The 23,029-nt window shown below is 45.6% G+C and overlaps 2 protein-coding genes across 8 annotated transcripts in view; both read left to right on the plus strand.

Annotated features, from left to right (window-relative positions):
- FLT4 (fms related receptor tyrosine kinase 4) overlaps positions 1-6,164 on the plus strand; it is a 61,344-nt gene extending 55,180 nt beyond the window's left edge. For 2 of the 3 annotated variants that reach the window (XM_064521050.1, XM_064521052.1), the window contains exons 29-30: positions 615-700; positions 2,084-6,164. In XM_064521050.1, coding sequence (XP_064377120.1) covers positions 615-700; positions 2,084-2,303 — 306 coding nt within the window. In that variant the 3' untranslated portion in view covers positions 2,304-6,164. The remainder of the gene's footprint in view (positions 1-614; positions 701-2,083) is intronic. The other variant, XM_064521051.1, reaches the window with a different exon arrangement.
- Positions 6,165-9,890: 3,726 nt separating this feature from the next.
- Positions 9,891-23,029, plus strand: part of RNF130 (ring finger protein 130) — a 54,694-nt gene continuing 41,555 nt past the window's right edge. Inside the window, exons 1-3 of one of the 5 annotated variants that reach the window (XM_026122635.2) lie at positions 9,891-10,687; positions 20,653-20,847; positions 22,101-22,172. In XM_026122635.2, coding sequence (XP_025978420.2) covers positions 10,327-10,687; positions 20,653-20,847; positions 22,101-22,172 — 628 coding nt within the window. In that variant the 5' untranslated portion in view covers positions 9,891-10,326. The remainder of the gene's footprint in view (positions 10,688-20,652; positions 20,848-22,100; positions 22,173-23,029) is intronic. The other 4 variants (XM_026122633.2, XM_026122634.2, XM_064521053.1 and 1 more) reach the window with 4 other exon arrangements.

Genomic DNA, 23,029 nt, shown 5'->3' on the forward strand with positions numbered 1-23,029 from the left:
TCATTTCTCCACCTGACTCTATAGTACAGCTTGTACTGTTTGAGTGTGAAATAGGGAGGTTAGATCTGCAAGCGAGGCCTATAAAGGACCTCGGAGAGGAGTACGCTCATCACCCTTCTCAGATCTGTAAACATGGCCCAGTTAAGCCTACTGAAATCTAGACAGAACTAGATAAAACCAGAGTGCTTGTCTGCACCTGGAGCTCCCCTGTCCTGACCCACACAGCAGTGGGCAGCGGGGCCCTCCCAGCCTCCGTGAACTGGGCTGGCACTAACATCTCCAACAGTGGCAAAACCTAAGTCCCACCACAGTGTCAGAGGAAAATCTCACCTCTCGCATAACACTTTTTCCAGCAAGGAGCATTTCTTTTCCCCCAAAGTGACACTGAACTGAATACACAAATCCTACCTTTGTATGCGCTGCTTTTATGAAGGTACGCAAGAAAACCGGTTCCAGCATGCTGGTAAAATGCCCTTACGTCCTTTTCCCATCTCAGATACGCATGATCTGGTCTCCTGAATGATTCCATTGCTTTGAATGAATGATTCAACCTCCCTTCCCAGTCTGATCAGTCGACAGGGATGTTACTGATAACTCCTGTTGCTTCCTTCCAGGACAATCAGACAGACAGTGGGATGGTTCTGGCATCTGAGGAATTTGAGAGGATAGAAAACCGACACAGAAAAGAAGGTGGATTCAGGTACTCCTTAAGTCTGGCTGATCAGACCTCCCTGCTGCCAAAAGCAGTGAGACTGGGAGGCAACTCTTGGTGTTTTCCCGTAGGTCATGCCTCTTGGGGCTCTCAGCAGCAGCAGGGCTGTGGACTCTGAGCCAGCTAAATCCATGTACATGTTAACGAGAGGCAGAGCATATCACAAATGGACCTGCCCATGCTGCTTCCTAGGCTTTCAAGACATAAACTGTGCCCATTCAACAGACCAAAACATGTTCCTTATGGAACATGTCCATTAAGGCATACTGGAGTGACAGTGTTAATAGGGCTCTTATTACTTACTGACATCCTCCAGTGAAGTGTATCAGGGCTTGTTCAAGTGGTAGTAGGTGGAAAAGATGGAGGCCATGTGGCTGCCGCCTACCTGGGGTTCCCTTGGCCCTGTCAAGTTGGCTCCAGCCCTGTCCCACATGCTACAGGGCCCTGACATGGCACAGGAGGGATGGTCCAGACCTGAGGACCTCCTGTGCACTGGTACTGAGTCCAGCAGGTTGCTCTGACAGTGCTTGGGCTGAGAGTGTTATGGATCGTGGCTTGAAGCCTGGGTACGAACCTGTCCAGCTCATCTCTGCTCGGTGCCAGAGCAGGCTGGGACCTCATCCCTGTGACAGTGGGTTGAGTGAGCCATGTCAGCTCACGCACAGACAAGGCCGGTCCCTAATCAGGGGTCCCAAGCCTCTTCCTCACCTCCTCTTCTTCCCCACATCATTCACACTGGTCTTTGTCTTTGCCCACATCTGCTGTTGTATCAGACCATCACCTGCTTCTTGCCTTTTTCTCCCTAAGGCACCTTCCTGCTGTGTCCTACATTGGGGGCTACCTGACATCACGTTCCCCAGTAAACACTGCTCCTCTTAAATCTCTCCTTGAATGCATCCTTGTTGTCACTCCTGTGGCTTCTTGCCGATCACTTGGTGTTGGCAGGCATTGGGACAGGGTTGCTGCTTTCCTTCCATATCCTCTCCATCGTCTTCCTTCATTTGCTTTCCCTCATCCAGGCTGTGGGTCTGTGTCAGCTTCTGTTACTCCTGCCAGGTACCAGGTCTAGGAGCAATTCAGGTGATGGATCTTGTCTCTCCCTGTTCATTGGGGTCCCACTGGGCTTCCCAGAGGCATCCAGAGGAGCTGACATAACTCCTATGCAGGGCTGTGTACAGATTTTCATGACATATATGGATTGTTCTTAGTTACCTAAGTGAAACTTGGTGCTGTGCTTTGAAGTGGAGGTGTAGGTTCATTCCTGACCCTGTCTGCCGTTAGCAGATGATGTTTCCTGAAGCTGGGATCCCTCTAGGCCAGACAGAGACTCTGTGGGACTGCTCAGGCTTGACCTGTTTCTCTCTCTTTCAGCAGTAAAGGGCCCAGCCGAACTGCGGAGCTGCCAGGAGAACAGTCGGACCTGCGGGGCAGATGTCAGCCGTCGTATGGGTCCCAGGTCGGAGGCCAGACTTTTTACAACAGTGAATACGGGGAGCTGTCAGAACACTCTGAGGACGGCAGCTGCACCCCGCCCGGAGAGGGGGCCAGTCCCTCTGCTCTCCACGCTTCCTTCTTCTCCGAGCAGTACTAACGGCGTCAGGCCCCCGAGGCGCCCTGCCGAGGCATCCCGTCTCGCCCTCCAGGCGTGTCATCAGGGCCACCCAGAGCTTCCCCTTCAACCTAGGCCCAACCCCAGCAAAGAATCCACCCCGAACGGACGGGGAACACCGATCTCCGTGGGACTGCAGCACAACGGCCCACGCAGCACCTCCAGCTGCAGCTTCTCCATGCCGGGACTGGAGAGAGCACCTCGCTGATTCCTCGTGTTTCTTTTATTCCTGTGGCTCAGACAGATGTGTTCTGCCAGCAAGTGGGTGCCTGTGCTCAGCACTACAGCACCTTCTGCCTAGCATCCAGCCTCCACTCAGATCAGCTTCCCATTCAGAAAGCCCATTTCAGGTCAGATATAAATAGATCCGTCTTAGTCAAATTTCTTCCTGGTGTGCAGCCTCAGTGTTTTTCCTTGGATTGCTTCCTCCTCCTGTACTCGTGATGTCAGCTGCTGAGCCTGGGAGCAGAATCAAAGGGAAGAAATCCCTAGTGGTATCAGCAGCCAGAGCAGGACATTTTGAGGAGGTGTATGGAGAGATCCCCGGGGATCGTTGTAAGTGTCCGCACACACTGTTCGTTCTGGGCAGGTGCCAGTGTACACCCAGCCTCTCCGACTCCTCTGTGAGTAGCACCCACACCCCTCTCATCTCTGCTGGGGGACCCTATCACTCTGCCCCATCACCGAGATTAATTTAGCCATTTCAACACAGCTAGTGCCGGGTAGGTCATCAGCAGATGGCTACAGTCCTCCCAGTGAGACAAATAAATAGCAACTCTTTTTATAGGCCCTGTGCAAAACAGGGTTTTATACGCTCAGCCCTGGGAGCAGGTTGCTCACAGGTCTGCTGCTCTTGCCTCCCCCTTCTCCCAGAGTAGTGTTGAGATCATTTGTTGCTCAAGTGAGAAATTACAGCAAAACTGTGTTAATTTCAGCTGGCTTCCAAACATAGAGCAAAAATGGGTTGTTTGCTGAAAGGAAAAGGATCAAAGGGGTAGGGAGTGAAATGTTTATTTTCAAGTTGCTGCAAGGGTTTTGCAAACAATGGAAGGAACAAAGCTGCAGCAACGAGGTGCCCCGGACTGTGTCCCCTTGTGCATTGGCAATGTTGTGCACAAAGTCGAGGGCAGCATCTGGCCTACAGCTCAAGCCCTAATTTTCCTGGATGGCATGTCTGCACTAGACTCTTCCTGCTGCCCTGGTTCCCCAGCAGCCCCTAGCTCTAAGGAGGCAATCGCTGCCCCACAGGCACATCTCCAGTTTCTGCACCAGAGCTACCAGCACAGTGTATCTGTCTTTGGGGGACTGAGAAACATGTATTCACTGAGAAACCATCTCGTTGCTTGGGCTTTTTGTTTCTAAAGGATACCACATGAATTGAGAGCTCTGGGGAACCTCCACAGCCTCTCTGAACAGATTTCTGTGCTGCTGCCTCACCGCTCTCCACCTACTTCTCTCCATCCTGCTCATAATCCAAGAGCTCAGCCACAGAGCACGGTTACATCACTGCCGGATGAGTCTGGGTGGAGATGCTCGTCTGAACAGCTTGTCGTCTTCTCCCACGTGCTGGAGGCTGGCAGAGCTCCTTGCACCAGGGCATCTCGACACCAGGGAGCTCTGCTTGCAGGCCACACCTCTGTGCTCAGAGCCAAGGGTTTGGTTTGGACTTTCTTTGTTGTGTTTCCCAGCAGACACAGTGTTTTCCCAAACTGTATTTCTCTTCCGGCAGAGGGTTTTATGCATTTCCTGACGTGAGCCTGCGAGTCCTTATGGATGACTTTCCCAAGTCTTAATTATAGTTCTCTGAACATGTGTAATGGGGGAGATTTATTTAGCATATGGGAAAAGCATGGCTGTCATTCAGATTCTCTATGCCTGTGTAGAGCACAGAACCAGAGTGCCAATAGTCCCCTTCCCTTTCGTGTCAGCAGGATGGCATGGCTGTGATTTCCATGGGAAAAAGAAGCACAAAACTGGACCAGCTTCAGCCAAGCTGGCTCAGGGATATGGAATTGAAAACTGCATGTGGCAAGTAATTCCCTGACTTCTGGCATCTTCCTAAGTTGCCAGGAGTCTGAGCATCTTTAAGTAGGTGTCAGGACTCAGGGAAGCGGGACAGCCAACAGGGTACAGGTTGGGCTAAATTCTCCTGCTCTGGTTCTAAACTGTGTTGTTCCCTTGACGGAAGGAAAGCTGCATGTCCCCAGTGCTGCTAGGGCTCCTGCCTGGATTCACACGGGTGGAAGGTGACAGACAGCAAAGCAAAATTCAGGCCGCTCTCTTGTCAATGTGCATCTTTAGGACCCAGATTCCCTTGTTCCCAGTGCTTCACAGACAGTTCTCTGCCTGGAAACACAGCTCCAACTGAGAGAAAGCCTAAGAAAGATGTTTATAAATTAAATAACAGATGAAAACAGAATTCTGAAGTGGCTACAAGTCCTCATCCATATTAAAAATCTACTGGCAAACCTGCACACTTGCAGGACACTGGCAGGATTCCTCAACAGAGCAGGGACAGAGGCATCCAAGCGCTCTGGCTGGCAGTCAAGGCTCACGATCAGTCAGGACAGCTGCACCTTGTCTTTAGGTTCAGCTGTAAATTGTTCATGAGCATCACTGGGGAGAAGGGTTACTTCACTAGAGCCGCTGTTAAAAATCCCCTGCTTCCCTCAGGGGAAAGCACTGGATTGACATCTGATTTTGAACACTGAAACCATTCAACTCCACAGAAGAGTGTTTTATTTTCTCTATTTTGTACCATCTTGGTTGGGGGGGGAATCAGTTCCCATTGTATCCGCATCAACAGCATTGCATGAACAATACAGCCATAATGTGAGCAAATGCTGACTCCTCTTCAGACACTCCTCATGATGAAGAACCGTTGTAGTGTGGGAGAGTGGGGAGTTGTTGAGACAATTGCACTCTCCCTCTTTTAAAAGTATAGTAAGATTTGAGTGTACAAACCTGATACTCTTTCCCACATTATTGCTACCATATGTGATTACTGAAACTACCAAAGCTTTAAAGTAATCACACTTTACATTATTTCTGGCACTTTTTTTACATTCTTCAGATAAGCCTGAGCATGAAATGAAGCTGGTCTGCTTTGGTTTTGAGATGCAAGGCAACACTATTGTCTGTCCTCCCACAGCAACAAGAGACTATTTCAACTTTTAAAACCCAGGGTTCGATATTTGTGCCTGTTCCGTTCACAACGCATTCACTGTTTTGTTTGGGCTTTTTACTGGAACTCAGCATTGAAGCTAAGCTATTTATCATCATCCTGTTTTAAAATGACTGTTCCCGGTCTACCTACAGTCTCATTTTTCCTTACGATTTATTGGTGTTGAGGTCCTTCCTCTCGCATGACAGCAAAGTGTTTGAGCAACATCGGTCCCCTACTTGCAAACACACATGCATACACGAACATCTCTGAAGAAAAACCTGTGTGTCAAGTAACACTTCATTTATACTGCAATACTTTAACCTGGTACCTGTTGTTGCTACAGCAGCATTCAATGTTTTGGTGGGCTGCCTTTGATGCAAGTAGGTTACTATGGGTTATGTGTGAATACAAAAGTGTGGTGTGTGTGTGTGTGTGTGAGTGAGTGTTTTGTGGGTGAGAGTTTTTGGGTGTTTGCATGTGTGAGTTTCTCTTACCGACGCGTGTATGTGAGTTTTTATAACTCGCCTTGAGTCTCGTCTCTGGAAGTTCGTGGTTATGTATCAAACCAGTTAGAACACTGCTTTCTTTCCTCTTCTCCTATAGTACTTGTTACCCTTTGTCATTAAGAGTTTTGTTGTAATATCTAAATGTGAAAATGAATAAAGTCATAACTTGCACCTGCCCTCTCGTGTCTGGAGGCTGCCGCTGCCTGCAGGTCCGCAGCGCTGCTCCGCACCAGGCCCGGCCCCGAGCCCTGCCTCCAAAGGCAACTCCAAGCAATTAGCACATTTTGGTTTTACTACGTTTACTTTTGTGCCCCTTTGCGTTTCCCACATCCTCTAGGAAACAGCTGGGCTTTGTGGCATTTCCATCCAGGATGAAGTTCAGCCTTTTCTCATGACAGAGCCGGACACGCTTTGGTTCAGCTTGCTGACAGGAGCCGGCGGCCCCGCGTCCAAGCCCTTCACCCCACAGCCGCCTCCGCTGGCCTGCTCCTCTCCCCCCCCCGGCCTCTGCTGGCCATGCGGGCCCAGTTTCTGCCTAGCCAAAGGCCGCCCGGACGGCTCCCCACACCCCTCTCGCCTTCTGTGTCCCTCAAATGTCCCCCTGCACCCCTCTCACCCTCCAACCCCCCAAATGGCTCCCCGCGCCCCTCACTCTGCATCCCCCCGCGCCCCTCTCACCCTTCGACCCCCTAAACGTCCCCAGTCCCTCCTCAAAGGGCCCCCAGCTCGGCCCCCGGCAGTTTGGGGCCCGCCGCCAGCGCCGCCGCCTCAGGGCTCCGCGGCACCCCCCTAGGTGGCGCCCTCGGCGCGGCGGCCGCGGGCCGGGGCAGAGGCGCGGGCGGGAAGATGGCGGCGGGGCCGCGCGTGGGGGGCTGAGGGCGGGGAGATGGTGGCGGGGCCGTGCGTGGGGGGCTGAGGGCGGGGAGGGGGCGGTGGAAGAAGTGAAAGCTGCTGGCGGGCGGGCGGGGCTGAGGCCGGCGTGAGCGTCGGGGAGGGTTGAAGGAAATGTGCTGCACCCAGGCCCCGAAGAGCACCGGCAGTGAAACGTAAATGGATATATGAGCATTTCCTTAAAAAAAAAAAAAAAAAAAAAAAACAGGAGCCAGGCTGAAAGGTGCCCATTTCGCGGTGACACTGCAAAGATCCCAGTGTCATTTGCCAGGTGAAGGAAGGGGCCGGCAGAGGCGGCTGCCGTGCTGCTGTGCCCCATGCATTGGCATTGGGGGCAATCCCAGCTGGGCCCCAGCCCTCTGCTACCCCAACGATGGTGAAAGCAGTCAAAGCACCTTCTAACCTTCCTCTCCCTAGCCAGCAACTTGCCCATTCAGGCAACGTGGATCTTGAAGCTGCTCTGATCATGAAATACCCCATTTTTTATGCACGCTTTGCCCCTTGTGGCAGTGATGGCGGGGCAGGGAGATAAAGAGCGAAGGGAAGCTGCACGCCTTCGGAGGTGTTTTGACTCCCTGGCTGCTGCCGGGCTGGGACCAGGTCCAGGAGAACGCCGTCCGCGTTGTACAAGCGACCCACCTGCGTTCCCGGCCAGGAGGTGGGGTGCCGTGCCGCGCCGCGCTCGCAAACGGACTCATGCCCAGGAGCCCGTGTGTCTATCCCCGAAGAAACACAATCCACAGGAAGGAGGACCACAGCAGACCCTTTCTTGTGTTCGGCAAAGGGAACTGGGAGTTGGCTCTCTGGGTCTCTTGACCTGTTGTAACATCACGCCTGTCCTCAGACGATGTTTCACCACCTGGCCAGTAAAAGTTTTGTTCAACCCCAGGGGATATGAGTTATAATCGATGTTTTTGAAAGTGCTTGGAAATCCTTCTGAAAAAAAGTAGACACAGTAATGTAATCTGTAGAGGTACAAGCTCTTTATACCAAGTGTTCTTCCCTGCACTCTTGCTCACCTCTGTGCAGGGGGGGAGAATCGATGCAGAAACGGGAACTGATACTGAGCATCATAAGAACCACCTCATCCTGATATTCCCCTCACCCCGCCCATGCTTCCTAGGGAAGCGCAAACAGCACTCATGCTCTGTCTGCCCTCCCCGCCGTGCTGCAGCACCCGGCCAGCAGCCAGGCTGGCACAAGAGCGCTATCAGGCAAGCTCCAGGAGAAGATGACCTTGCAGGAACCTGCTGCACCAGCGCACAGCTGCCTGCCACTTCTGTGCCGCTTCCACAGCAACCTCTGGGAATATCCTGGCCCTGAGACGGTAGAGGAAGCTGATGGAGGGCAGCAGCGGGTGCTCCTACTGAACCAGACACACAGGGTGACCCAGTTTAGCCTAACTTGCTGAGCCAGCTCTTCTCATCCCTGCCTCAGCCCATGCAGAGTCCTCCTTCTGAGGACTGGGCCAGAAAAGAGGCATTCCAGCAGTAAAGCATATGACTTTGCATCAAGACAATGCAGAACACTTAGTCCTCAAAAATGAAACTACTGTCTGCACTGCAAGAGTGACGGCTCTGAAACATGTTCTGCACAGAGCATTATCAGACTTTTGCCATGATCGCACCTGCCAGTTGTCCCCCAGTAGAGGGTGAAAGGTTTGGTGAAATATTGAGGGGCCATTAATGACATGTGGTTCCTCACCCAGCATTCACCAAGAAGGGCAAAAAAAAAAAAAAAAAAAAAAAAAAAAAGTGGAAGCAGAGCACTCAGCTACTGCTTCAGAAACATTTCCTGGATTGTATTGACATTTCTACAGAGCTTTTCATAAACAGCATCTCGGAGGATTTTACAATGCCACAAGTTGTATGCCTTTAGCAGGCCCCATGGGCCAATTCTGCTCACAGAGGCAGGTTTGCAAAGCCCGCTGCTTTCCTTGGAAATGACATGGATATCTCCAAGGGCAGGATTACACCCACTACTTGCAGGTAAATGAGATAAATTGAATGCACTTTTACACTATTATCTTGCATGCATATGTGACCAGATGCCTCAAAAACAGATAAGCTACAAAGCCTTCAAAGCCTTCTAAAAGAGAATCGTTCAATAAGATGCTGAGGTTAAACACCATGCTTATCGCAGGGCCTCCCTGAACAGCTGGTGAAGTCACCAGGGAGACCGTATCTCAGAAGAACAACAGCACAGTTATTTGTTCAGAAATTTAGAAAGTATCCTAAACCACAGCCATGCTGAACTTGTTTTCTTTGCCATAAATAATTTTCAGATGACTTGCCTTCCAAGATCTGGGAAGGCTTTTACATCGTTTTGCTACTTCTCTGGTCATGAAGAGATTCAAAACCTTAAAATTGTGATGTTAGTTAAAGAGATAGTAATTCATCAAGTGCTGTTTTGCAGTATGTCATAAGATTAATATTTATTAACAACAGTGAAGATGTCCTGTTTAATTGCTTAAGTAACTCCAAAATGGGAAGCAGCAGCCAGATCCCAGTATTGTAGCCATGCTGTTCCTGCCTCAACAGCCCTGTTAGCGTTAGTCGGACAGACTGAACATAGGGCCTCCTCTTCTTCACACATACAGCACTTTCCCGCCATTTCCAATGTGCTTTTAAACACCCCTCTGTATCTTCCTGACAGCCAACAGCACTCCTGCTCTCAAAGAAGGTGAAGAACAGGAGCTCCGTACACACAGGCTGTGCACCGGTGCTTACACCTCAACCCCTGAATAAGGAAAAAGTCGCTGCAGCCACGTATTCCTCCTAGACGTCTGTAAAGTACCGAAATTGGCCCAGCCGTTACACGCAGGGCTCCTAACAGCACCAGCAGGCCCAACGCACGCCGCTGCTGTCATGGCGGCCCGCCTCCCCGCCGTCCCAGCCCCCGCCGCGCCCGCGGTGACGTCACCGGCGGGGAGCCCCGCCCTGCCTCTAGCCCCGCCTCCGCGTAGGCGCGGCCGTCGCGTCGCCGCCGCCGGCGCCGCCTCTCGCCCTCGTGGCGCTGGGCGGGGCGCGGGGCGCCTGCGCCGTGCGGGGGGAGCGGGCGGGCGGGCGCGCGGGCGGCAGTCGGGGCGCCGGGCGCGGAGGCGGCGGGCGAGCGAGGCGCGGCGCAGCGCAGCGCAGCGCAGCGCAGCGGCGTGAGGACGCGCGGGGCCGGTCGGCCGCCGCGGCGAGGAGCCGAGCATGGGGCGGCAGCCCGCGGCCGGGGGCAGCGCGGCGCGGCGCCCGCCGCACTAAGGCGGCAGCGGCGAGCCCGAGGCGAGGCGGCGAGGCGCGGCGGAGGCGGCGGTGGTTGCTCGCGGCGCGGCGAGGGGGCCGCGGCGCCGCCCCCCCTCCCGGGCCCGGCGCGGGCGGGCCGGGCGGCATGAGCCCGGCGCCCTGAGGGGCGCGGAGCGGGGCTCGCCGCGCCGCCTGGCTCCTCCCATGGCATGAGCCCCCGCTCGCCTCCCCCCGCCGCCCGCCCTCGGCCTCTCCCCGCTGCCGGGCTGTCAGATGGGCCCAGCGGCCGCCGGCGCCCAGGGTTGAAGATGAGCCCGCCGCGGCGGGCCGGCCGCCGCTGGGGCCGCCGCTCCTCCGCGCTGCTCCTGGCGCTCTGGCACTGCTGGCTCTGGCCGGCCGGCGCCGACAACGCGAGCCAGGCGTACTACACGGCCCTCATCAACGTGACGGTGCTGCACCCCGACCGGCCGGGCCCCACGCTGCTGCGCCTCGACCGCGGCCGCTACGGGCAGGACTCGCCCAAGGTGGAGGTCAAGGGGCTGCTGGTGGCGCCGGTGCCCATCAACGGAGGTAACGGGGGCGCCGGCGGGGGGGCGCGGGGCCGGCGGTCGCTTGCTGGCCGCTGCCGGAGACTTGGCTGTTTCCTGATAAATGTATGCCTTAGGTTTCATAGGAAACACTGATTTAAAACAAGTGAGAATATTGTCCTGATTCTTCCCTTTCTAAAATGAAACCAATCTCTGCAGTCACAGTAATGCGGTTCTAATAGTATCTTCTCTGAAAACCCTTCTCAAGATTATCTAAACTGCCATCTTTCAGAAATAGATCACTTGATGGATCACAGTGGTCTCAACCTGTATTCTGGACAGGAAACCTCCGAAGATAGCATTAAATGAAGTAACATAATCAGTTAAACCTACACTCTAAGTGGTGAGTGCTTAAGAGTTTTTAGAAGAAATGATAACACAACTACTGTATTATTAAAAGCTTTTGAGAATTTACCAAATCTTAAGATCAGGAAAATACTTTGATGCTTCTTCAGAACAAAATAGATCCTGCCAGACAGCCTCTTCTAAGCTTCTAGTATATATGAGGCAGGCTGTGCCTCAGCATGTGCTCACTGGTCTCATTGAAGCTCTGCTTCATCAGCTTTAGGAAGCATTAATTAGAACATATTGAAATAGCATGTTTTTTGAGAAGGACAAGGAAGCAAAAAATCTTTCAGCAAGCCATCTGCAAAATAGCTTTTACTTATTTCAAATCTTATCTTTACCATTACCTTTCTCAGAAGTTCAACTATCATCAGATATGCTTAGCCTTGTGTTCTTATTTTGCTTCCTGGTATACCTCACTTAACGCCCTGCCACCACCCCAAAACCGTGTACGAAATCAAGAGGATGTCCTGAAAGTGTTAGGCGTCTAACAAACATTGTTATAGTGAGTGACATTTCTGAGGGCTTTTAAAACTGCTGCCTTTAAATATATGAAAGGTATCAAAACACTTGATTCCTTTAGTAGTTGCATTATTTATCAAGAAAAAAAAATGTAATTAATTACTTTTTAATCTGCTGTTATAACTTTTTCTGATCTCTTCCAACGTGGTCTTCGCTAAAGAGTAATTAAAACACTGATAGAGGCTGAGAGGATTTCACTGGAAGCTAACAGTGAGAGAGGAGCTGAATGAAACTATCAACAATCCATAAACAGCACTCTTATACATTACTGCTAAGTATAATATGAATAATTCCAGTGAGAAGGCACAGTAAGAACCATGAAATTGCAGGTCTCTGAATTATTGCAGCTTTGACATGCTGTAATCATTAAAACTTTGCCATCAATTGTTGAGGAGGTTCAGTTTGTCAACAGAAGACTGTTAAAGCAAACACTGCAGCAGTTGTCTTCCTTTAAAATTCTTCTGAATTGTTCTATATACGCTGTTATACAGTGTATGTTTTGATTTTGCCAATACACTTCATATGGTTCAAAAATTTCCTGTAGCAGGAGAGATTGGAATATGTTATGCTTTTAGTTAAGATGTTCTTGAACACTTAAGAATCTTCTGTTTATATTCTGCTTTTTTATTTCTGGATTGGATAAGAGACAGTGCTGTCTTGTTGTTAGTAACTGGTGTAATACCTTTTTATCAGCCTGTTAATCTTGCTATAGAACTTGTTTGGAAGATGCATGTTTTTTAATAGCTTTTAACTCAAGTAGCTAGCAGAAGTCTCTACTGTTAGAGCAGTAAATGGTCCGCCTGTTCCTCAGTTCTTATGTACACCAAGAAGAAAAGGCCTCTGTATCTTTTAGCACCTATGTTTGTAGATTCTTTAGCGCCGAAACTGTTTCGATGTCAGGTATTCATCCATTCCTGGAGCATTCCTTGGAATTTCTGTGAATATGGGTGACCTGTTAGCTGGAGCCGACTGGGGCATCCTTGCACTAATGGGCTGAAATGTCCCTAATGTCACATCTTGACATGCCACATTAAGATCCCTTACTCATTGCCTGCAGGGGAACAAATGAGTTTAATATTTCAGGATTTCGGGCCAGTGATTTGCTGTTGAACATGCAGCATTTGTAATAGCACAAGCTGTGATGCACTTCATAGGGTTGTTAGCTTGTGTTCCTGAATATGGCTAGCATTTTATATACTACTTTTTGAAGTTGCTAGAGTCCCATGTGATTGACCATCCTTCAGTTTTCAGTTCAGAGTAAATTAAATCTCTTTTCCTGTTTCTTTAGCAGAATTTCTTTTCTTAATTTTAAGCTTGTTGTCATCTTAATACATGTATTAAAAAACCTGTTTCCGTGTTCTTTTTATAGAACTCTGTATGAAATCGATAGGAGGTCTCAAACCATGTTCTTCTGGAAGTGACGTGGTAGTAATTCACATGACCATTTCTGACTGTTAGTTATGAAAGTGTAGCTTGAGTGATCTGCCTGTTGGCCACAGGATGTAAATACAACGTCTATGTACACACATTTTTCCAAGTGCATTAAATGTACAGCAGCTGCAGTTGCCCTGTTCTCTTCCATTCTTCTATTTCTAGGTCCTTTTCTTACTTCCTCTAGCTTGTTAGTCTTTTTTCATGAGTTCAAAATAATTTCTTGTTAGAAGACAGCTTTAAATTGCTTTTAGATGCGGATGCTTATGGATACTGTAAGATGCTCCTCTTTAATACAATGTTTCTGGTGGTATAGTTCAGGTTTATAGCATCTCTTACTAAGGTTACCCAACATTTCTCCTCCAATTCTTTATTCAGTTATTTTGTAACTTTGTGAAACTAGCCATTTCAGTCAAAGCTTTTCACACTGGCTACATACATATTCCTGAAAGTGCATGCATATACATAAAAATATATATATATATGCACACCATGTAAGCTTTCTACCCTATGCTACTCTAGTGACGTCTGCTTTTAATAAGCATTAGTATCTCCAGCATTTGGAGTTAGGTGCCAGACAGAAGTCATAGTGCTGACTTTAGCTGTCAGGGATATTCCTCTTGTTATCACAAGTCAAGCTACAAGTCATTGAAAAATCACTTTTAAATGAAGTCTTGATAGAAACTGCACAGGGCTTTGTGGATTAGTTTCCTCAAAAATGTTATCAGTAGTGAACAGGACTCTACTGTCACTTGATTATGGGTTACTTCAAATCATTCTGGGTTTGGCACAAAGTTGAGGACTGGGAAACTCGATCCTGTTTATTCTTAATGATTTCTTTACTGATGGTCAGACGGTGTGGAAGGCAAAGTTTTGTGCAGGAAACGAGCTGGACTGGGTAGCAGGGAAGTAGACAGGATGGCTGGGACTGGAGGTGGGACTGATAGGAAGCGAAATAACAGCAGACTCGGAGCCAAACGCAAAAACATTAAGACTCGCTGAGCCAATAGATTAGGAGCAAGAGGGTAAGCGGGGACAGAAGTGGACTGGACTCTGAAGGTGACAGTTGTGTGAAAGCTCAGTTGCAGAAGGAACATGCAGAAAAGGGAAAACCATGCTGAAGGGAATAGTAGGGCTGTGGGGACAAGGGGATGGAGAGTTTTGGAAGAGAAAAGAACACATGAGCAAAAAGGTGGAAGTGGGGAAGAAACAATGCTGGTACAAGACAAGGAATGCAAGTGTATATTGTGCATAATACTGTAAGCAGAGCATTTTCTAGCACCTGACACTTTAAAAACATGTTACGTGAACAAGTTTTATCTGTGGAAGCCTTAAGATGATGGTTTCCTGGTAACTGCGAAGCTTTTGGTAATATCCTGACAGTTTTGTGTTTGTGTCTGGCCCAGAATTCGTAACAGTGAGCTTTAGGAAAATGCAACAAGCAAATGTACTAATAAATGGAGAGTAGTGGCAGAAAAATCTTGTGCCACGTATACATTCCTTACCATTGCCTCAGCATCCAGCTTAAGCAGTAGTCATTAAGTGGTACTGAAACTGTATGGGAGTTTGTAGCTGGTAATTGCAGTATACTTATTGAGCTAGCAGGATTAAATCATGACTATTACGAGATTCTTGTAAGCTACATGGATTTCTTTTCTTTAGCTTGTCCCCTGAAATAAGATTCTCTCTTGTTCAAAGAGTTTCTCTTAGTGTTAGAGCCAGCTTTAGTCAAAGATATAGATACTTAAAATAGCTGTTGAAACTAAAATGTTGTCTTATGTAACTCATTGCCACAACTCTTAAAGCAGAAATTGTAAGCAGCTTGAATAAGGATTGTATTATTATTAATACAAATATTGCATTGAAAGAAAAGATTGTATATTGCATGTATGATATTAAACCCTAATTGGATGGCACATACATCTACCCTTGCTTGAGATAGAACAGGATTGATGCTGCCGTGTTATTTGTATAACTATCCCAGCTAAATTCCTCCTCTGGAAATTTTAGCCGTATATAGTGTCAGTGTTGCACAAGTCTGTATTTTGCCAGTGAGACGTGTTGCGTAGTACCTGCTTGGGCGGCGTCTGCTCGAGGGTGAGATGTGACCGCTTCAGGACGCGGGCTGCCTGCGGCTTCTTTGTCTTCCTGTGCGCTGTTTTTCCCAACAGTGAGTCTTCTGGTCTGCCTCTCCTTCCACACCTTCCCCCCAATATCGATGGTCTCTCTCCATCTATTGTATTACAGTGGTTGAAGGTCAGACTTGAAAATGATTTCCCTACAGGTATCTGAGACAGATCAGTTATGGCAGCTGGGGTGGCCTAGGAAAATAGAGTATTAGCTGAGAGGCAATTAATCAAGAAATCTGATCTTAAAAATAATTTAAAAAAAAAAAAAAAAAGCATGGGAAAAATTAGTTAATGCCTAGAGTGTGAGATCATGGCACTGATCCTTTCTGTGAAAAGTGGACAAAGTCTTGCTAACAGGCCACACCACAGCCTTGGCTGATTTGTTTGACTGAACTGGAACATCGTCTTGACAGATGCACGGCGCTGTTGTGAGCAGGGTAGGAACAATGTGCACAGGCAGTACATGAAGGAAAGCAAACCCCATCTTGGTTCAGAAGTAGAAAGTCTATGTTTTGGCAGGTGTGTACTTCTGACAGTGCATTTATTACTCTTGACAACTGATCTATTAATTTCCTTTTGCAACCATGGCCGTCTTTCCTGCGGGTGGAAGGCTAAAGGCCCTGGTGAAGCAATTGCAAAAGGATCAGGGAGGGAAGTATTGCTGCTAGTCTAACATAAGCTTGCCAAAACTCCTTCAGTGGCTGAGGGAACCTGGTTGGATCTACTGTAGTATTAAACCCTTCTTGCATGTGAATAACTGAAATGCCGTCAGAAACATTAGTTCTTCAGCAGGAATTGCACACTCTTGAATTTAAAAGATGCTTAAGGACAAACAATTGTGTGCAGGCTGGACCCTGGTGTGCCTTCTGTGAGAGGAAATTGAAGCTCTCCTGAAGCCGGGAACAAACATGGCACATAATTTGCAGATGCTTAAATCATGGCTGCTCCTTTTTCTGCTCTTTAAACCTGCAGACTACTACTGATAAGGTTCTTCTGACAGAGGTAGATCTGAGGTTCAAACTAAAATATCAAACCTTGCTGCTTTTTTGCTGTCTGTATTTGATGCTCAGAATCTTATTGACTTGCTTTCAGATCAGTTTTTATGCGATTCGGTATGGAAGGTGAAAGAGGAGGAGGTTTATTGTGAAATCAGAAGCGGCTCGTCTGGAGGAAGTAACTTACCTCACTTCCTGCACTGGCCCGTTTCAGCCTTCCCGTGGCTTCATAGGGACGCAGCGCTCAGGAGCTGGCAACACTTTTTTTTCCTAAAATGAAACGACATTTTAAAAAGACATAGGTGTTCCCTCAAGTAGGTAAGCTTGCCATCCCACCTGAATAAAATCCAAACGCGAACTGCTGGCAGAGTTGCTTTTGGTTTTTTTGTTCTCTGATTTGGGATGAGCAGGAAACAAACTGAGCTATTATTTTTTTCATGTGTGATAAAATTTTCTAGTTCTCCACATTTGTGGTGGAGTTTTTTGGGAGGAGGGGTTCACAGCAGCTTGACTGTAACTGAGTCTGAGACTTGGTATACGTGCAACACTTGTTTTATTACCGTATTTTAGAAAACCCTGAGGTTTTCACGTAAGAATAGAAACTACAGTAAGTGAGGCTAACATTTTTGAAGGGCCTGTAACTTTATGAAGGTTCATTCAGAACTCTTTTTTGATTGATTGATAATGAGTACTGCCTCTTTGGTTACTTGTAATAGAACCGGTAGTGGGTAATGCTGTTTTTGCTAGATCAGAGCACCTATGAAGAAAGTGGGTGTTCCGTCTGTTGGATTAGCTTTCGTCTCTGACATGGATTCTGTCACGTTCCTGGTAACAAAGACCACCCTCCAGCATAAAAAGCGCATACATCTGTGTTTGAGTATTCTGCTGCTGCCTGTGCAAAATGTGAGCGTATCTAGAAAATAATGTAGCAAGAATATAGACTAAAATGATATTTGCTGTAAGACAGTCACCAAAAGCAGCACAGTTGAAGCAGAAAAGGGTACATGTTTGGTATCGCTAAAGACTATAATCCTTTTAAATTTGAAGGAATGATAATTTGCGAACTTCTCACTTTACCTGTGAGAGGAAAATTTTATTTTGCCAACGTGTCCATGGTACACAAGTAGACATGGAGAAAGGGGAGATGGAGTAAATAACCTGCACTTCAAACCAGCATGAGCAGTAACGTACGCGTAGGAAAACATACTCTGATGGCTTTCTGTATGCTATCTTCTGCAGTTATGAAATGATGTGAGTGACTTCTGATCATATCTTTTTCTGTACAAGTAATTTGTATTAGAATAATTTTAAATTAATGTGAAGTTGCTTTTCATTCTGATATGGACATCGTCCAGGTAATATGTATAAGTCCTAGTCTTTTAGATCTAAAGTGGACTTTGGACAACAGAGCATTGATGACACGGTAATGGAGAGCTATTGATGATGGTTCTTGCTGACTTTGTTCATTTATCAATGTTCCTTACGATGCCAATTTATATGTCTGGCTCTTTAGGTATATAATAGATGTTTTTAGCCAGCTCACTATGCTAGAAGAGTGAGCACAATTGTAAGAATTTCACTTGTTTTGAGGTGCATTCAGCCTATTAAAAAACAGACAAACCCAGACTTTCCACTATTGTGCCTGAGTTTTCCTGTGTTAAAAGTAAAAGGATCATTTAGCATTTGTGCGGTGTAAATAGGATATTAAAGCAACTTGTGATTTCAAATTAAATCTCAAGCGACTTGCAGTCACTCTGTTCAGGTTTATTTAAAATGACCATATTTTTCCTTAATGGTTTTATATTAGTTAATGCTAAAATAATATTGTAAGCTGTTGAACAAATCTCCATCAGGACATACTGAATCACCTAATCAGGAATAACATGCTGTATGTGTGTTAGTAGTGTCTGTTAGCCTATATCTGGAAAGTTTGGATCTCTTAATGTCGTTTCCAGTCTTGTCGATCTATCCAGTAACATTTTGTAGCTCTGTCCGCAACTGCAAGAGACTTTGATCTCTACTACAGTGGAAAATTTTGTACTACTTTTCCTGGAGATGCGATGTTTTATCTCTCACTTCTTTCTCTGTCAGGGTATATATAAAATTTCAAGCGATACAAATATAAAGATGTCTATGCAATTTTTTGTAAGACTGGATTATATAAGACCTTTCTCAGAATGTTACCTTTCTTTTCAGAACGTCCTTTGCCTTTTTTTGCTTTTCTTTTTTACCATTTCCATTCTAATTAATAACCCATTATTTTGTTGCTATTTTTCCTTCACTCAGTATTTTAGCTTTGCACATGATTGCGCTGAGACAAACTATACAAAATCATTAGAATTGCTGTTCTTCCAGCCCATATATTTATTCTGGTAAATTTGACGTTAAGCATAGTGTTTCTTTCCTGAATTAATTGTAGCCGTTTAGGGAGCTTCTGTGGGATTTGCCCACTTACTGAATGGTAGTTTTCAAGGGTGTGTTTCACACCTGCGATTCTCAAATCTGACTTCACAGGAGAAGGATATGATTTTAGCTTCCAAGACCTGAAAAGCTTCTTATTCTAGCCTCCTAGTGCCTTTACCTGTCCCTCATTTTTAAATTGAAATGTTTGGAACAAGCAGGAAGCATGCATTAAAAAGCACACTGCTCTTATCTTAGCAGAGTCTGTCGAGGCTGGCTGTTTGCGCATGTGCCACATGATGCCTTTGCAGAAAGAACCACAATTCCTCTTTTTTTTAAAAAAAAAAAAAATGTGCCATTCTCTTCTTAAAACTATATTGACAAGCTACAAAAGTGCAGTTCAAGTGGAAGTGTGATGATCATTGTTATTCAGGATGGCCATCGCTAGTACTCCAGAAATACTTCTGTGTGGATCACTGCTAGTTAGAAATTTCTATGGGGATTAAAGTAATGCCAGTATAATGGAAGAAAATGCTCTATAAAATTCTCCTTTAAGCACCTATATTTCAGATTTTCCCTGAACTCTGTATGAAATGTGCAAATATAAAAATACAGCAAATAGCTCTTCATGTCTGAAAGGTGTTAATACAGCCTTGCAAAACAACTGTGAAAAATACTTGCTTGTATCTGGACTATTTGCCCTCCTTCCAGTGGGATGGGAGAAGGATTTCTCATTCAAATTGAGAGAAGAAATGATTTCCTGTAAGATTGTTACAGTTATAGATTCATCTACACTAATTGTCTTTGGGTGAGCAATAGATTTTCTTTCCTGTTTCAGTAAAGATCCTTTCGTTATTTAAATTTCCTTTGTCATAGATCTTACCCTGAGCTGTGCTAAGCTGAGAATGCTTAAAAAGATCTCGTTTTGCTCCCAGCTAATATGCTAAACTGGATACTTTTGTGGTAGACTTCTTGTTGAAATCCCACCGTCTGTGCTGAAAAACCCACTCTAAAAGGAAAATTTTATGGGATACTTCATCTGAATCACTTTTAAGAACTTTGAACGGCTTTCAGAGCTATTATTCAAAGAAATTATTTGTCTCAAAATCACTTTTTATCCCAAACACTTTTAGTAGCTAATGATGCTTACACTTTCAGCATTTGAAAGGGTAAATATATTTGTACTATGAGTTACAATTGGCTCTAAATTTCTGAAATCCTTCAGTGACACAACCTTCAATTGTATTTGACTAGACTGCAAGTTTGCAGGTGTTTGAGCAGAAGTAGCTTTCATCGGTTTCAGCTGTTGTAACATAAAGACATTTTCCACATTGCTTTCGTGCCTTTAATATGTAGGTCTTTGTGGCTTTTGGGTTGTTCCGGGATATATTATAGCATCACAAAGGACAAAAAACAGCTTTGCATACTGTTGAAACTAGATGTTTGGCATTTGCAATTTATGTGACTCCCCCCACCCCTTACAGTATTAGTAATGCAAGTGCATCGTATTTTCAAAATGGTTTGTTTCTCTAATGAATTTGAATGCACTTTGTCATAGACAAAATGTGCATATGTAAAAAGCTGATGTGGGCTGCTGAGTTTTCACAAGATCAGCTTTTGATATCGTCCCTATCTTTACAGTACTCTGCACATGGCAGATAACTACTCTGAAATCTTGGTTTTCCAACCTCCTTTGTTTAGCTGTACTTCCCACTGCAGTGATCTTTATGACTGCATTAGAAAGAAAAAATGTTGTCCTACACAGAATGACTGATAAAACAGCTATTTGTTAAATGCCTATAGCATATGAACCATATTCGAATGTTTTTCAGCCTGCAGGCAGGTATTGATTCAAATGTTAATTCACTGTTCTAGCTGCTCTAGAGTTAAAAATAGCTTATGCTGGTGAGCCTAATTCTTGGGCATGTATTCATGGCTTTTGATGTGTGAGATTGTTTTTTAAAGACGACTTTCTTATGAATGCAGTTAGCTTTAGGCTTTATTAACCAGAGAATAGTAGCTTTCTACTGCATACCTATCAAATAATTCAGCAAAACTTGGAGTTAGTTTTTTTTTCTTTCTGTTGGAACAAAATGCCATTTGTGTAAATATATCCCCAATTTCAGTTGCAGATCGCTTGGGCTGTGACCCTCGAACACGTTTCCAAGTTCCACCAAACACCAAGCAGTGGATCGCTTTGCTACAGCGAGGAAACTGTACGTTTAGAGAGAAAATACTGCGAGCAGCTTCACATAATGCCACAGCTGTGGTCATTTACAACAATATATCCAGTGAAGAACCAGTCACTATGACTCATCAAGGTAAATAAGTCTCCTCCACTTCTATTCCTTTTCCCCAAGTACTCTTTTGCTGTATAGATTGCACAAATAATGCTATTTGAAACATCCTGTTCTCTAATGGTGTTTGTATGTATGCAATATAGTGAAATAAGCCTGTAGTTATGAAAGAAATTCTTTTCTTCTAGAGTACTTTTTAATTAGTGAGGAACACTTTCCCCTGCAGTGGGGTTACAGGTGTGTTGGGGTTACAGGGGTAGATGTCCTTGAAACACATGACACCTAAGATTTTAAACCTTGCCAAAGATAAAAAGCTAGTGCTATATATCAAAATGTCTAGAATCTTACAAATCATCTGAACCTGAAGAATTTTTATAGTAGCATGACTGGTTGCTTGTGGTGGGGTCTCAAAGGTTAACAATTGCACCAAAATCCAAGCTTGTATGCTTTTCTATGACAGCTTACAGAGGGTTTGGTTTCTGCAATACGTCTTTATGGATGCTGTACAGGAATCAGCAAAACTTAGTGATTCAAAGAGTGGTTGTCTCTGTAAATAGTCTATGGGATTAGACTATTGCTAGTCTGGAATGATGCTGAAAGTTGGATTTCTACAAACTCCTATGTTTTTAGGACTATTCATTTGTAGTAGAACAGTTCTGATAAGTGCAAAGCTTTCACTTTCCCGGGTTTTATCACTTTGGAATTATTTAGCTTAATCCTGAAAGGCCTATTTCTATATTTGATAGCTGAACTACTGAATCTTTTTCTAAAATATGTTCAGCCCTTTTTTTTAACCACGGAAGGGGGTTGCTTGGAAACTGGAGTTTCCTAGTTATTGCTCTGCATATTGTCACATAGCTGGAGTTGGATTCTTCTACTGAAAAAGCCCTGTGGTCACTTGTTTCTCTTGTTTTGTGATTTGAGCAAACATCATGCGAGGGAAATGCCTCGTGGCTTGTTCTAGTTTAGTGGGTTTTGACCTTCCCAATTCTGTGTACCGCAGGAGTTTTCCAGGGAGACGTGGACCTCCATGTAGCAATTCTAAGCCTGTTGACAATCTTTTTTCTTAGTCACCTTCCTCGGACACTTTTACATGTAATCTGCGGGCAAAAAGCCCCACGTTCTAGTGAAACATTCTTTACCACCTTCCTTTTGTGGTCCTTTGCCACTTGTCTCTGCCTACGTAGTACCCCCTCCCCCCCACCAAAGCCTTCAGCTCTGTCTCCTTGACATATCTGTAAGATTGTAAAGCCAACAGTCTTTCTTTTTTTTTTTAGCAATGGTTTGTGACTTCTCCTGTAGTTTGGAACGCCTTATTGTGAGAGAAAGACTACCAATAAAAAACACAGGTCTAGTATTGTTTATTCTAGTACATGCTAAAATATATAATGGATTTGATTACAATTCTAGTATCCTTTTTCTCATAATGCAGTTAGATTTGGCAGCTGCTCTCATAGCAATGGGATGGTGTCTGTCTTTTAATAAGAAGTGCATGTTCACTTGGTGTTTCAGCTCTTAAGACCAGTGTAGTGCCTCTGAAAATACATCAACAGATCTGATGGTTCAGGTAGCTTGAAATAATCTCTCAAGTTTTCAGATCTGCTGTGGAGAAATGGTGCCTTGCAAGCTGTAGGATGGTTAGGTAGCTGTTTGATACTTGATCTTTGAAAAAAAGCTAATACCATCTTCAGCATGTTGATTTCAAAATAGCCATTCTTACTCATGATGAGTTCTTTTTTTAAAATAATATAATTACTGGAGATGATGCATATTTTACCTTTAAGTCTTTTGAGAAACTATTTTTAACCGTATGTGCTCAATCCCTTGGTATACTAGAATCTGTCACGGATTTGGGCCTGAAGGCACTGTCTCAAAATTAGTATTGGACTTGGAAGTGTTCAAAGTATGCAGCAGACTAAAAGTCATTATCTAGAAATGAAGTACCACCTTGGTTTTAAGTTAATGTCGCTACTGCAACACTGTAATAAAAGGAATGCTACTCCACGTTTTTTTGTTTTGATTGTTTTGTGGTCATGAATGGGATCTGTTTAGCCATCTGCATATTTGCTGAGCTCCCCATAAATAACTTCCTGTTTGCTTGACATAAGGTCTGTACATATGTGTAATTGTGAAATGTAGACTAGTCTTTTTTTAATTTCAGCACAATGAAGATTTGGAATCCAGACTTCCACTTTGTGAAAGTTAT

The sequence above is a fragment of the Dromaius novaehollandiae genome, chromosome 15 (genome assembly GCF_036370855.1).
Source record: "Dromaius novaehollandiae isolate bDroNov1 chromosome 15, bDroNov1.hap1, whole genome shotgun sequence".
Classification (NCBI taxonomy): domain Eukaryota; kingdom Metazoa; phylum Chordata; class Aves; order Casuariiformes; family Dromaiidae; genus Dromaius; species Dromaius novaehollandiae.